This window comes from Crinia signifera, chromosome 2 (assembly GCF_055691185.1).
Source record: "Crinia signifera chromosome 2, ASM5569118v1, whole genome shotgun sequence".
Lineage (NCBI taxonomy): Eukaryota > Metazoa > Chordata > Amphibia > Anura > Myobatrachidae > Crinia > Crinia signifera.
This window is the reverse complement of record NC_139218.1, coordinates 295,707,875-295,722,348: the sequence shown is the minus strand read 5'-3', so window position 1 is coordinate 295,722,348 and position 14,474 is coordinate 295,707,875. Positions and strand designations below refer to the sequence as shown.

Here is a 14,474-nt window from a genome sequence, read left to right as displayed (position 1 = left end):
TTACTGTGTTCAATATAAAACACTTCTACTAGCATACAAATCTATTAACCATTCTGCACCAGCATATATCTCTTTACTGATCACAAAATATCTCCCATCTCAACCACTCCGCTGTGCACAAGATGTGCGTCTCTTTTCTGCATGGATCACTATCTCCCATTCACTCAGGGCTGTGGAGTCGGTAGATAATTGGTCCGACCCCGACTCCTCATACGGCTGACCCGACTCCTCTGTATTAATATGCGAATGTATTTGATACATTCCTTGATGGAAAGAAAGGCAACATACATATTATTACTACAGAAACTAGAGGCTGGGAAGCCAACAGTCTACTGTATTGAACAGTTTAAGCAAAGGACAAACACAATGTTTGTCCCCCAGTTTGCTTGCTCGTCACCGTTCAATTCACGGACACAAGGAACGATTTCTTTACCGAATCATTACTGGTGACGAAAAATGGTGCCTGTACATCAATATGAACCAGTGTAAGGAATGGGTTAGCCAAGGTAAACAAACGACCCCGCACATAAAACAAGATCTTCATCCACGTAAAAAGATGTTGTGCGTATGGTGGGAGAGCTTGGTTGAATGAATTTTTCGAGGTATTGAAAACCTTATTGAACGTTGGAAGTAAGTTGTAAACTACAAGGGAGAATACATTTATTTTTTTTTTAAATTCTGTTTTTATTGAGTTAAAGTATTCAAGTACAGAGATTAGAGAAGTAGTAACATGTATCTTTGCGAATGATTTAGGTTACAGAAGTTGGCATTACATTTACAATAATCGTTACAGTATTGCAGTCTCAAATTTAACAGCATAACATACAAGGGTAATCTTATAACCAGGGAAAGATAGGAGGGGGGGGGGGGGGGGTTCCGGGATGGAGGGTTTCTAAAGTTGAGTGGGAGGAGGGGGGGGGGGGGTGAGGGGGTTGTCCAATCCTTAATAGTAGCTTTTAATTAGTCGTAGGGTCGCAAAGTGATGGAAGAGAGGATTGATTGGGTCTTCCATGGGCCACCATATAGTCTTTGTATGGGTTGGAAGATTTGTAGTTTAACCATGGAAGCCAAATGGCCGTGAATTCTGACATCCTATCTTTAGAGCTGAGGAGCAAGTCCTCCATGTTCATGTAATAGTCTATCCTCGAAAACCAGGTAAGACGGGTGGGTGGATTCTGGGACTTCCAGAGAGCAGGGATTACTGCACGGGCTGCGTTGCTTAGGTGCCGTAGTATGGATTTTTTATGTGAGGAAAGCGGTATAGTTGAGTGGTTTAGCAACCAGAAGGAGGGGTTGGTGGGGATAGGAGTGAGTGTAATGTCCGATGACACGGAGACTACCTCCCTCCAGAATGGTTGAATTAGAGGGCATGACCACCATATATGAACCATGGTGCCCAAATCTTTCCGGCACCTCCAGCAGGTAGGGGAGTTTGACGGGGATATTGTGTGGAGAAGGGATGGGTGTCTGTACCATCTCATCAGAAGTTTATATTGGGTTTCTTTGACTTGAGTGCATATGGAGCTTGTATGGGTTTTCATGAAGATAGCCTCCCATTCCCTCTCTGTGATTTTGATATCTAGGTCTTTTTCCCACTTCCTGAGAAAGGGCATGGTTTCCTGAGGAGTATGTTGTTGTAGGATTTGGTATAGGGAAGATATTATATGTTTAGGGTGAGCAGGGGAGATACATAGTCTCTCGAAGGGGGATAGTTCTCTAGAGGCCTGTTTTAGTGTGTTCTTTGTGTGAAGGAAATGCCTAACCTGGAGATATTTCCAGAAGTCTGATTGTGGGATATCCCATTTTTTCCGGATGTCAGAGAATTGCAGCACTACCGAGTTTTGTGTTAGTTGGCCTAGCCTAAAGAGGCCCTCCAGGGCCCACGGTTTGTAGTGGGAGAGAGTAATGCCTGGTGTGAAAGCTGGGTTCCCCAGGAAAGATGTGAGGGGGCCTATGTCTGAGGAAATCCTCGGTTTCTTGCGTAAGAGCTTCCATGCCTTCAATGTAGGGGAGATGGTCGGGTGCTGATGTGGGAGTCTAGGAAGGGATGGAAGCCAGGGGAAAATTTCGGGGTACTGTTGGGCGTATAGTCCCTCCAAAACCACCCATTGTTTGAGCTCCCTACTTCGTGTCCAATCTAGGACCCTGCTTAGCATGATGGCTTGGTGATATTTTCTAACATCCGGAAGTTGGAATCCACCCTGAGCGGTTGACCGCACCAGGGTGGATTTGCTAATCCTGGGGGTTTTGCGAGCCCAGATAAACTGTTGGATCAGGGATTGGATGGTCTGAAACCAGGAGTCTGGGATCTTAATCGGGAGCGCTTGAAGGAGATACAGTAGGCGAGGGAGTGTGTTCATTTTGACAACGCCGATACGACCTAACCATGAGATTGTTTTGTATTGCCAACTGCAAAAATCCTTTTTGATAGCTTTGAGGATGGGATGGAAGTTTAGGGTGAATAGTTGAGAGAGATCTCTAGGGAGTTGGACTCCCAGGTAACTGATATGGGAGTCTTTCCAAATAAATGGATAGAGGGCTTTTAGGGCAGTTATTTCTTTGGGAGGTGCGGAGATGTTTAGGGCATATGATTTAGTGGTATTCACCTTAAAATTGGAAAGGGCGCTAAACGTGTTCAGTTCCTGCATAAAATGTGGGAGTGAGTGGGAGGGTTGTGTAAGGATTGTCAGGACATCGTCTGCGAATAGGGCTAGTTTATAATTGGTGTCGTCAACTTGTAGGCCTGTGATTTGGTTATTCTTCCTAATTGCCCTAGCGAGGGCTTCGATACATAAGACAAAGATGGGGGGGGAGAGTGGGCAACCCTGTCTTGTACCATTGCTAATGGAAAAAGTGTCAGATAGGGTTCCGTTTACTTTAACTCTGGCAGAGGGTCGTGAGTAAAGAGCCAGTATTCTATGGAGTGACACCTGCCCTAACCCAATGTGTTCCAGCACTGCCCTCATGAAGTCCCAGTTGACCCTGTCGAAAGCCTTTTCGGCGTCGGTTGACAGTAAAATGGTGGGGATTTGGCTCTTGGAGGCTAGATGAATTAGAGAGATTATTTTTGTAGTGTTGTCTTTTGCCTCGCGGCCGGGAACGAAGCCGACTTGGTCATTGTGTATGAGCATGGGGAGAAATTCGTTCAGTCTAGTGGCCAGTAATTTTGCATATAGTTTTAGATCTACGTTGAGCAGGGATATTGGTCTGTAGCTGGGGCAGATTGAGGGATCTTTTCCTTGTTTTGGGATTACAGTGATTTGAGCTTCTAGGGACTGAGGGGGGAAATAGTGGGTAGCTGTTATGGAGTTAAAGACTTGGACTATTTTAGGGGTAAGAACATCCCCGAAGGTTTTGTAGTATGTTGCCGGGAATCCGTCCGGGCCGGGGCTTTTGCCTGAAGGCAGAGAGGCTATGGCACGGTCTACCTCCAGTGTAGTGAAGGGCTCCTCTAGGGAGGTTCTAGCTGCCGACGGGAGTGTGGGGTATGCGACCCTTTCTAGATATCGTTTAGAGTTAATTAGGTTTGGGATAGGGTTTGTTGTTGAGGATGGGTCTGAGAGGTTGTATAGCGCCGAGTAGTATTCTTTAAAACAGGCTGCAATTTCCGGTGTTTTAAAGCAGAGTGTACCTGATTTATTTTTCATGTTTGAAATAAAGGAGGCTGTTTTCTGGGCCCTAAGAGCCTGCGCCAGTAGGCGTCCAGGCTTGTTGCCCCACTGATAGTATCTGTATTTACATTTTCGTATGGATGCTTGAGTTTTAAGGTTGAGTAGTTTTTTCAGTTGGTCGCGGGCTTCAGCTAGGTCTAGGAGGTCGCCGGGTGCTAGGGAGGATTTGTGGCGAGTTTCTAGGAGGTGAATTTTTTGCAGTAGTGATTCTACAGCTGATGATCTAGATTTTTTCATATATGAGCCTAGTTGGATCAGTTTTCCTCGCATTACGCATTTATGCGCTTCCCAGAGGGTCGTTTTGGATACCTCGTCTGTCTCGTTGATAGAGAAGTAGTCGGCTAAGGTTTTATCTAGTTCGGATTTGCAATATTTGTCTTGAAGGAGAGATTCATTGAGGCGCCAAGACCATTGGGCTGGGTTGCGATAGGAAGTCGCTAGGGTCAGAAAAACTGGGGCGTGGTCTGATAGATGGATCGATCCGATATCGGCTTGGATTATCTGTGGGAGGTGTCTGTGGCTAATAAATAGGTAGTCTAGTCGGGAGTAAGTTTGGTGCGGATGGGAGAAAAAGGTATAGTCGAGGCCATTAGGGTTCAAAACTCTCCACGAGTCAGCTAGTTGTGAGTTGTGTAATAGCTTCCTTACTTGTTTATGTTTGCGAATTGAAAATCTAGGCGAGGGGGGGGGGAGGTGTCTACCGGTGGATCCATGGTCCAATTGAGGTCACCTCCTAAAATAACAGTTCCCTTATATAGAGGTTCTAATTTTGGTAAGTGGGAGCTAAGAAATGTAGATTGATTGCTGTTAGGGGCATAGAGGGCTATGAATGTGTAGGGACTGGAGAAGATTGTGCAAGTGACTACCAGTATTCTACCTGGGACTATTTTATGAGTCTTGATTTCCGTAACTTGTAGGGATCGTGAGAATACAACAGCTATACCTTTCGTTTTGCTGTCAGGGTTGTTTGAGTAGTATGCTGAGGGGAATCTATAATTGGTCAGGGAGGGAGGACGTGCGGATCCTTTAAAGTGAGTTTCTTGTATCAGAGCTACATCCACCCTCTCCGACCAAAGCATATTCAGTAATTGAGATCTTTTTTCAGGGATGCTCAGGCCCCCAGCGTTGAATGAGACAATTTTAAGTTTACCTGGACTTGACATCCTGGGTAGGGTATGGTTCAGCAGAAGGACGTTCGGATTGGACTAAGGGGACAAGAGTATATGAGGGTGGGATGAGGGAAAACAAAGGGTAAAAAAGTACAAGAAAAATAAACATCAGTAATATGTAACAACCCGCCATGAGACAACCTGTTGTATTGTACATTCGGTGTCCCATTGGGCCAAGTAGGCCAAGTGCGGGGTTTGGGGGTAACTAGGGGACGCCGCCTGGGGCGCCACATTGAGAGTGTTGCATAGTACACTTCAAGAAGATAATTACAGTGTTAGTTAAACCAACCCTAACTTAATGGTAAGAGAAAAAAAAAAAAAAAAAAAACATTTAAACTTTGTTATAAAGGAACAAAAAAGAACGGCGGAGACCAGTCTGTCTCACAAATATATAGTAGGGGCGTCATTAGACGGGTTTTTTTTTTGGTGAGCAGGTGAAAGGGTTTGTCTCACCCGACCGTCGACACCCGGGAAGTCCATGGATCGCTGGAGTCTGGGAGATAATCATGTCGACCCAGAGGGTGATGGGTCTTTGGCGGGAATGTTCTGGATGCAGGCCTGAGCCATGGAGGATTTCTTGCTAGAGTCTCGAGTAGTTTGCCATGGTGTTCCATTTTTGTTCAGCTGAGGAGGGGTCAAGTCTGGTGGGTTAAATTCCCAATCCGGAATCTTCATGGGGGGAAGGCCGAGGCCAGAGCAAAAGGTTGGGAGATCTGAGGGAGATTGTAGGGAGTAGGTTTTCCCCGACAATGCTACTTGTAGTTGAAAGGGGAATCCCCATCTGTATTTTAGTTGGCGTTTTCGTAGCTCGTCGGTGATGGGTTTGAGAGTTTTCCGCTGCTGGAGGGTGTGCCAGGAAAGATCCTGGTATAGGGCAATGGGTTCGCTGTTGAAAGTTAGCCCGTCTAATCTCCTCACTTTATTCATTATCTCTTCCTTTTGGGAGAAATAGTGCAGGCGGCATATAACGTCTCTTGGGCGGTCTGCAGAGAGACCTCTTGGTTTGAGCGCTCGGTGTGCTCGATCAAAGGTGATAGTGTTTGAAGAGTCTTTCCCCAGGACCTCGTTGAAGATCTTAGTTAAGACATCTATGAGGTTTGCCGGGGGGACGTCTTCGGGGATACCTCTTACTCTGATGTTATTACGTCGGCCTCTGTTGTCCAGGTCTAGGACCCGTGTTCTGAGGGATTTGATTTCGAGTGTTTGGGCTGCGATGACTTCGCAGAGGGATTTTGTGAATGTGTCAGCAGACTCCTGATGGTCCTCGAGGACATCCACTCTTTCAGTTAGTTGAGTTACATCTTGCTTGATCGTTGCCAACTCCTTACGCATGATGTTTTGTATATATTGTTCGGTGGGTAAGGTTTTCATGTACGCCATGAGTTCCTTGAGAGTGGGTTCTCCTTGGGTGGGGGAAGAGGGTTGTTCCATTGTCTTGAGGGAAGGGGGTGTAGAGGAGCAGTTGAGAAGTGGGCTTGGGGGGGTGTTAGTTTCAGAGTCACTCGGTATGGCAGAGAGTAAAAAGGGTCTCAGATCTCTCAAGGTCGGATTCGCTTTTGGTTTCGGGGTGCTTACTTTCTTTTTACCAGACTTGACCATGCTGGTGAGAAGGCAGTTCACATCTAGGCGGTCATAGGGCCGCTGGGTTGGTAGCTAAGAGTAGTAAAAGAGTAGCGTGGCGAAGTCCCGGCCGCGTCCCCTCATCGGCCTGGCATCAACAGTTCTTCGGGCCAATCATCTCAAGTGGGAGGGCGGGTCAGTGTGGAGTGAGGTCATCATCTCCGGTTTCTGCTATGGGGTTGTATTCTCCGGGCGGCAGGTGGGCCCCCCACCCACTTGGCGGGGCTCTGAGCGGGGTGTATAAGTTGCGTCTGATCTTCAGTATGTTGATGGGTAGCTGTTATTTTGCCACGCTGTGATCTGCGCTGTGGGCGGGGCTGTCTCAGTTGAAGCAAAGGGGGACGCAGTGTGGGCCCAATGCAGGTTCTGGTATTATAATAATATAGCCAGATATTTGAGTGTGGGGTGGGGGGGTCAGTCTCTTGTAATACTGCTCTTTGTCCTCTGCACTGAGGACTGCAGGAGAGCTGGTTGATAGTCCAGGGGTGGCTGATGGTTTCCCTGCCTGAGAGGCACCATCCACACTCAGCAGGGCAGAGGGAGGGCGACAGGTAGTTTTTTTTTGTACAGAAGGGCAGAGAGCAGCAGCTGCTCAGACCACAGAGCTGTCTGTGTGCAGCAGCGTTTCACTCTGCCACCTTCAAGATGGCCGCCGCTCAGAGGGCCAGGAGCTGGGGTTAATAGCGGGGTTTTGTGAGGGTGGGGGCGGACACAGACCTTGTGTGGCGCTGGGGGGGTCTCCGGGTGGTTGCTTGAGCAGGGGGTGAGCGCTGGCGTCTTCGCGCGCTGTTTCGCGGCAGACGTCCGCTGTGGAGCCCGCAGCGCGGCCGGCTGTTGAAATCTAGGCCGCGGCTTCCGGGGATCGGGTAGGCCGCAATCCGCGAACGGCCGTAAACGGCCGCCCCGACTCTGCTGCCGCCCGCTGGAAGTTCCGCTAGCCTCTGGGGGTCTCTGGGAAGCAGTGTTGCCGGTGGCTGAGGTCTGTAGGGGCCTGGGATGGAGCTTTCAGCCTGAGTTGTGCTGGAGCTGATCGGAGCCACGTCTCCCTCTAATGGCTGCCAGGCCACGCCCCCATATGGAGAATACATTTATAAGTATTGGTGCTCCAAATTGTGCGCTGCGTGCCATATAGTGAAGCACATGAAAAGCATGTTTTTTCACGGTCACTTTACATGTTCGTTTTGCGGTTACGTGAGGCACTGCATGCATTGGTCTTTATTCTTACAGTAGAGAAGTCATTAATTATAATTTTCGGAGTCAGTGCATTGTTTGCCGACTCCGACCCCAGGTACTCGAAATTTGCTCTGACTCCAACTCCACAGCCCTGCATTCACTATTACAGGACTTTCATTGTGCTGCTCCCACCCTATGGAATGCCCTTCCACGCACAATAAGACTCTCCACTAGCCTCCAAACTTTCAAGTGTTCCCTGAAAACTCACCTCTTCAGGCAAGCCTATCATATTTAAGTTGCATACGCATAACCCTCTGAGGCACTTATGTATTATATAGTTTCCATTCTGGACCTACAAGCTATGCTATTACTGACGCCTGTCCTTGCGTTTCCCTCCTATGTCCCTATAGATTGTAAGCTTGCAGCAGGGCCCTCCTACCTCCAAGTTTATCTGTTGTTACCCAGTTTGTATTATCTCTGATTACAATTGTAAAGCGCAACGGAATCTGCTGCGCTGCATAAGAAACTGTTAATAAATAAATAAATGAGGACCCATTGGTGTCGCCCTACCACCGTCTCCTCACTTTAATGCCCACTATTCTGCCACACTGTAAATGCAAAGCAGAACCAGTTCTAGTAGTCAGTGAGCAATCTCTGTGGGTATTCAATTAAAAACCAGTCAATAGTAGAAATATACCTGAAGAGACAGCTCAATGTATTTAGGACATGTCTAACTTCATCCGCATTGGTTTCCACCCCAGCGGTTTGGAGCCTCTGTTAAAAAAAAAAAAAAAAAAAAGAAGGGGATTATTAATAATAATAAATATATAAATACATAGAAATAAAAAAACAGACCTCTAAAGATATGGGTCTCACATCTACTATTGTTTGGGGCAATTCCCCAATTTGCCTATAAAGCTGTAGGTGTAACACTTTCTGTACCATGATTTGATCTCCTTTGTGAGGTTTACACATTGTTCATTGATTTAAAAACTAATACTATAAACAGTGGAGGCTTTTCCTGTCTTCTGTCACTATATTTCTTCTTATTTCAGCATTGAGAATTATTAATATTTATATAAAATTAGATGTTAAGAAATCTTACATTCGATTACTTTTCCTTGTGTAGGTTAGTAAAAGGAGTACACTGGGACAAGGAGCATGCAGAAGGTACTAGTGTTCCAACAGGCAATGAGGGCAGCACAATAGTTTTTCCAGATACTGTCTAGCTCCCTAGCATTGGAATTTGGAATCAGTTCGTGCATACACACTTTACAATGTCGGCAGCAATAGAGCTGCAGCAGGGGGTGGGTGACGTGTTCAGCAACACGGCATCACTAGCGACATCACCAGACTGAGCTGCATGTACATTAAACTTGGAATAACCCTAGTGACCCCTGGAAGCACACATCACCGACAATCGATTGAGTTCACATTGGCCATTATTCTGGTTCACTCACAAAAGCGAATTCCTTCTCAAATGAACAAAACCATGTGCACTGCAGGTGGGGCAGCTGTAACATGTGCAGAGAGATTTAGATGAATTATTTTGTTTCTGTGCAGGGAAAATAATGACAGCTTTATTTTTACACTGCAATATAGCTCTCACTTTGAAGTAAAACCCCACCCAAATCTAACTCTCTGCACAAGTTACATCTGCCCCACATTTGCATTTGAGAGTGAACCAGAATAAGGGCCATTGTACGATAAAACAAATTTGTCATATTGATTGGTCATTATCGGGAAATTAATTTGAAATGTAGTATAGTGTATCCCCAGCTTAAAGCATGTTAGCAATTAGAATAGCAACAGATATTAAGAACCATGATATTTTTTTCTTCTTCAAGTCAAATCTTAAAAGGTACTGTACATGTAAGAGTCTTAAGCTGTGTGCACATACCTGATAACATTGCATCATCATACGCAATGCAAGACCCTTTTTGTATAATGACAGTGTTAAATTCAGCTTGTATTGATACATTGTCAGATGTGGAATTGTCCCATAATGAATTGGGAGAATTTGAGGGGGCACACTATGATTTTCAGTGACAGTAATTGCAGAACACAACATTGCCAGTTTGTACAGTGTGTGTGTACCCAGCTTTTTTTGTAATTTGTGTTTTGCTCAAAAAAAGTATGCCACACTTGAATGTGGTGGAATTGAACAGGGCTAGAACAAAATGAAGCAACAGTTCAGATCCCCTTTGCTAATGTAACAGTGTATTTTGGAGTCGTAACATACTACGTATTAGTCGTGGTCCCCAACATGGCCTGTATTCTGTCTCCTTCATATCCCCCCTCTTTCCAGACTCTGAATAAACTATGTCCTAATGGATAGACACAGTTTACACCTACATAATAGTGTGCTATGAAGGTCCATTGATCAACACATACAGTGGGAGAGCCACTGAATGGCTCCCACCGAAACTGACATGGTACAGTCCAGGAAAGGAGAACTAAGCAGTACCAAAAAAAGACAAGTGCAGAGTGGTGGGGTTAGGCCTAGCATAGAATAGCTTCAAATCTACCAGTATGCCAGAAACCTTACCGATGACATACTGATCACCAGTTAGTTTTACTATATAAGTATAGATACAGGTAGATAGAAAAGGGCACTGTTCAGGATCAGGGGTTATAAATGAAACAGAGTTGATGACCAGGATTTACAAGCCTTTTGGGTATGGGCAACATTCAACACAAGTCACTGGAACAAACTGACAAGAGTCCAGCGGATTGTAAACAGTTAATCAGATTATTTAGATCAGTACTAGTTTGTGTTTCCTGTGGCAATGAATATTTTAACCCCTTACCACCGCAGCCTGTTTTTGCCTTCCTGACAGAGCCCTTTTTTTCAAATCTGACATGTATCACTTTATGTGGGATAACTTTTTTTTGCTTTTACTTATCCCAGTGATTTTGAGATTGTTTTCTCGTGACACATTGCACTTTAAGATAGTGGTAAATTTTGGTCGATACAGTCTTTTTTTTTTGTGAAAAATACCAAAATGTAGTAAAAAAATTGAACATTTTGCAATTTGCAAAATGTTACATTTTCTGCTTGTGAGACAAATAATCATACCACTCAAAATAGTTCATAACTAACAAAGATCATATGTCTACTTTATGTTCCCATCATTATTTCAAATTCCTTTTATTTTTTTTGGACACTAGGGGGCAGCAGAGACCAAATTATACACAGAACAAAGTAAACGCTGCAATTGGCTGTTCACATTTGAACAGCCAATCGCAACGATCGCCGAGGGGGGGGGGGCATCGCTGCCCCCCCTGGGCAATGAGGAAAGATGTCTGCTGTCAGGGACAGCAGCCATCGTCCCTCTGTCACCGCGTCTATAGACGCGGTGACAGTTTAAAGTCATGACGTACATTTACGTCATGTGTCGGGAAGTACATCCCGACCATGACGTAAATGTACGTCAAATGTCGGGAAGGGGTTAAATATACCTGCATAGATCATTCAAACAGAATAACCATTTACGAAATGAATACACTTAAATATTTAAACAATAATAAATAATTAACATACTTCACCATTTTATGCCACATGAATGGAGAACTGAGCCTAAATAATCCCTTCACATACACGGTCAGATATATCAAGCTTCAAAAAGTGATAAAACTGAGTGATAAACAGCCAGCCAATCAGCTCCTACCTGCCATGTTACAGGCTCAGTTTGAAAAAGGACAGGTAGGAGCCGATTGGCTGGTTGTTTATCACTCCATTTTATCACTTTTTAAAGCGTGAAACAGCTGGCCCACAAAGAGCAGAGTCCCCCCAGGAACTAGTACTCACCTGACAGAGAAGGGATTGATCTACACCATAATTCTCACACAGTAGATGTTTAATAACATGCTGACACTAAAAAAAATAAAAGCAGAAAATATTACCATCAGCATATAGTCACATAAGCTCCAAGCTGTAAATATCAAGAATGTATATCATCAGCTAGCAACAGTATTTTGTTCATATACAAAACATAATAAAGGACTGGAAGTGAATATGGCCTTTAAATACCTTTTCATATACTCTATACCAGAATTTCCCAAATGTGGTTCATGTTTTAAGTATAGCCATGGTTCAGCACAAACTGGTACTAATTAAGTCACCTTTAGCCAAGCATGGATAAACCGGGACCTTTAGGCTAGTTTCACACACTCCGGCTCCTGCCGGAACTGTGAAATCCCGCACGGCCAGGGAGCCGTGCCGCACACGCTAGTTTATCATGGAGGGGATGGCCACAGCCCGGCAGCCGTCCCTTCCAGTGGTGGGATCCGGCTGCAACCGTGCGGCCGGGCCGTGCCGTGTGAATGGACACAATAGTGTCCATTCACAACTAATGTGTGCGGCACGGCTCCCTGGCCGTGCGGGATTTCACCGTCCGGCAGGAGCCGGAGTGTGTGAAACCAGCCTTAGGGTGCCTTGAGGACATCATTTTGGAACCTGTGCTCTTTACTACAGTAGCCAACTGCTTATTTTTCAGGGTCTTAACAAGTTTTGAACTCCCTCGCATTGTGAAGAAACCTGAAACTTTTCACTTAACCTTAATACATATACCCCTTTACACCAGAGCCTCGATCCGGGTTATTGCAGCTCTTGTCCGGCCCGGGGCTTGGTGTAAATGGGCTTTTTTTTTTTTTTTTAAATGTGGGTCCTGTTCCCCAGCCATCTGACATGGAAAATGCTCAGGGCTGGACAAGGGGCTTATCCGGGGTTAGGGGCTGTGCAGATGATACTTACCCGGGTTACTTGACACGGAGAACGTCCCGAGAAGCTAATTGGCGCTTCTGTGGCTCTGCCAAATGCAGAAGAACAGATTCATGCAGGGTCAAATGAGTGACTATATATTAAGTTGTAGCTGCAACTGGTATGGGAAATTGATTGCTTCTGGAGTATTCGCATTGTCACCAGTGCCACTGCCATGTAGTGTCCCGCAAGGCTCTTTACTATCTCCAATGCTTTTTGCAGTATACATGCTACCACTGAATGAAATACTGTAGATGCTTAATCTACGGCCAGATAGACAAAGTTAGTACCTACCTACTTCCCCAGGAATAGCTGTGACCCCTTTTTTAAACCCAACTATTATTTTTATACATGTTTTAACCCATTGTTTAAATAAAAAATCTGATCCCATCGCCTAATTGAAAGATACCTATATGGGAGGAGCAATTCACGGAACACAACGAGTACTGTTACGCCATCACTTATATCCACCATAAGCAATTTATACGCATCTAAAAAACACCTACCTAATAAGAACTGGGGTTACTACAAAAAAAAAAAAAAAAAGATACCTTTACAGATGTTCCCTCACTTACTTTTCACTAAGGTATGCAATAGTCCAAGAATACCTCCCAAAAAGTGTTTTCATTAACCCTTTTTCTGAATCTAACCCACATTTCATTCCTTCTTTTTACATCCATCTACTGGAACGAGAGAATCCGAGAAAATAAATTTCACTAAAGGATCCTAGGACTCAAAAGACAAATAGAGCGAAGTATTCACCACTGTTGCTCATTTAACTACTTTTTTTTCTCTCTTTGATTGAAGAAGGTCTGGCGCCTATCCACTATACGAACTTTCCTCTTGAATCCTCTTCGTGGGTGTTAGGGAATCTTACCCACAGTATAGTGAGGCAGCTGTTCCTGAGTGAAGCGCCAAAGTAATTCCCACTCTCGTTTTTCTACTATTCACAAACGTTGGGAGGTATGGCTCCAGACACCCGGGAAAGTCCCAACAACATGTTCTTAGTGGCCCACGGGCCATTTAGTCAAAGTAAACAGATGACCATCAATTGGTAAAACCAATCGATGTTCATCCGTCACATTGTATGCTACTATCGATGGCCGATTACATTAAAGTCATCAATGGCAACCATCGATAATAACCACACCGATGGCCATAACTAGGACCTGGCTTTTACCCCCTGTGACAATATACACCAGGAGCAGATAGGAGATAAACACGTACCAGTTCAGCAAGCAGATCGGCTGGCAATGCCTTCATCAAATCCCCCGACTTCTCCAAGCCTGCAAGCAAAAAAATTGGAGTAGGTGTGCGACAACAGCCCAGCGGATGCTATGGGGCGGCAGCTCACTGACACAAACGACTTTAGCCCAATGCCGCCAATATACTCACCAACTCCGAGCAGCTCCCTCTCGCCCATCTCCGCTGCTACCATATAACCATCATATCCCAGCCCCTAAGTCACGTGAGCTCCTCTAAATCAGGTGACTGGAACCTGTGCCGGCAGCACCATCTTTACTCCGGGCACAACCGATCAGGAAACTGTCTGTGGAAACCAATCTCATAGGCTGGAGTAGACTCGTCACATGACGTTGGCTCACAGAAGGCACCATTCGCGCGTCTGTAGCCCCACAGCGAGGCACGGAACGCAGAGGATTGGGCGTGGTTTTTGACGTGCTGGTTTACTTGCTGTGAATTATTGGCTGCTGAGCTGGAGACTGGCGGAAGTGAAACAGTCTGCCACGCCCCTGCCCTGCGCTTGGACTTGGGCGCAGGTGCTGCAGCCAGTATGCGTTCCACGGGGAGCGTCCACTTAATGCCGGCTGAGGGGGAGACACGTTACTTGTCTTTTGGTCTGAGAGCCAGTGGCCCGAATCTTGAGTCTAGGCCAAGCTCCTGTCATCTACATCTATCACTATTCATTAATTTACAGCATGACGTTGCCGTATGTATTGCGGAAGCGGGAGGGCAGTGGCGGCGCAGTGCGGGGCACCCCCAGAGTCCGGAGGATGTAGTGGTCCATAGGGGAAGTGTGCTTGACGGCCGGTAGCCGGGGATTCGTGCTGCTGTGGGAGG

The 14,474-nt window shown here is 45.6% G+C and overlaps 1 protein-coding gene across 1 annotated transcript in view; it reads right to left on the bottom strand.

Annotated features, from left to right (window-relative positions):
• Positions 1-13,961, bottom strand: part of COMMD6 (COMM domain containing 6) — a 33,874-nt gene extending 19,913 nt beyond the window's left edge. The window contains exons 1-4 of the mRNA XM_083168853.1: positions 13,791-13,961; positions 13,623-13,681; positions 11,445-11,510; positions 8,331-8,407 (exon numbers count right to left, since the gene is read on the bottom strand). Of these exons, the coding sequence (XP_083024979.1) occupies positions 8,331-8,407; positions 11,445-11,510; positions 13,623-13,681; positions 13,791-13,833 (245 nt within the window). The 5' untranslated portion in view covers positions 13,834-13,961. The remainder of the gene's footprint in view (positions 1-8,330; positions 8,408-11,444; positions 11,511-13,622; positions 13,682-13,790) is intronic.
• Between the last annotated feature and the right edge of the window lie 513 nt (positions 13,962-14,474).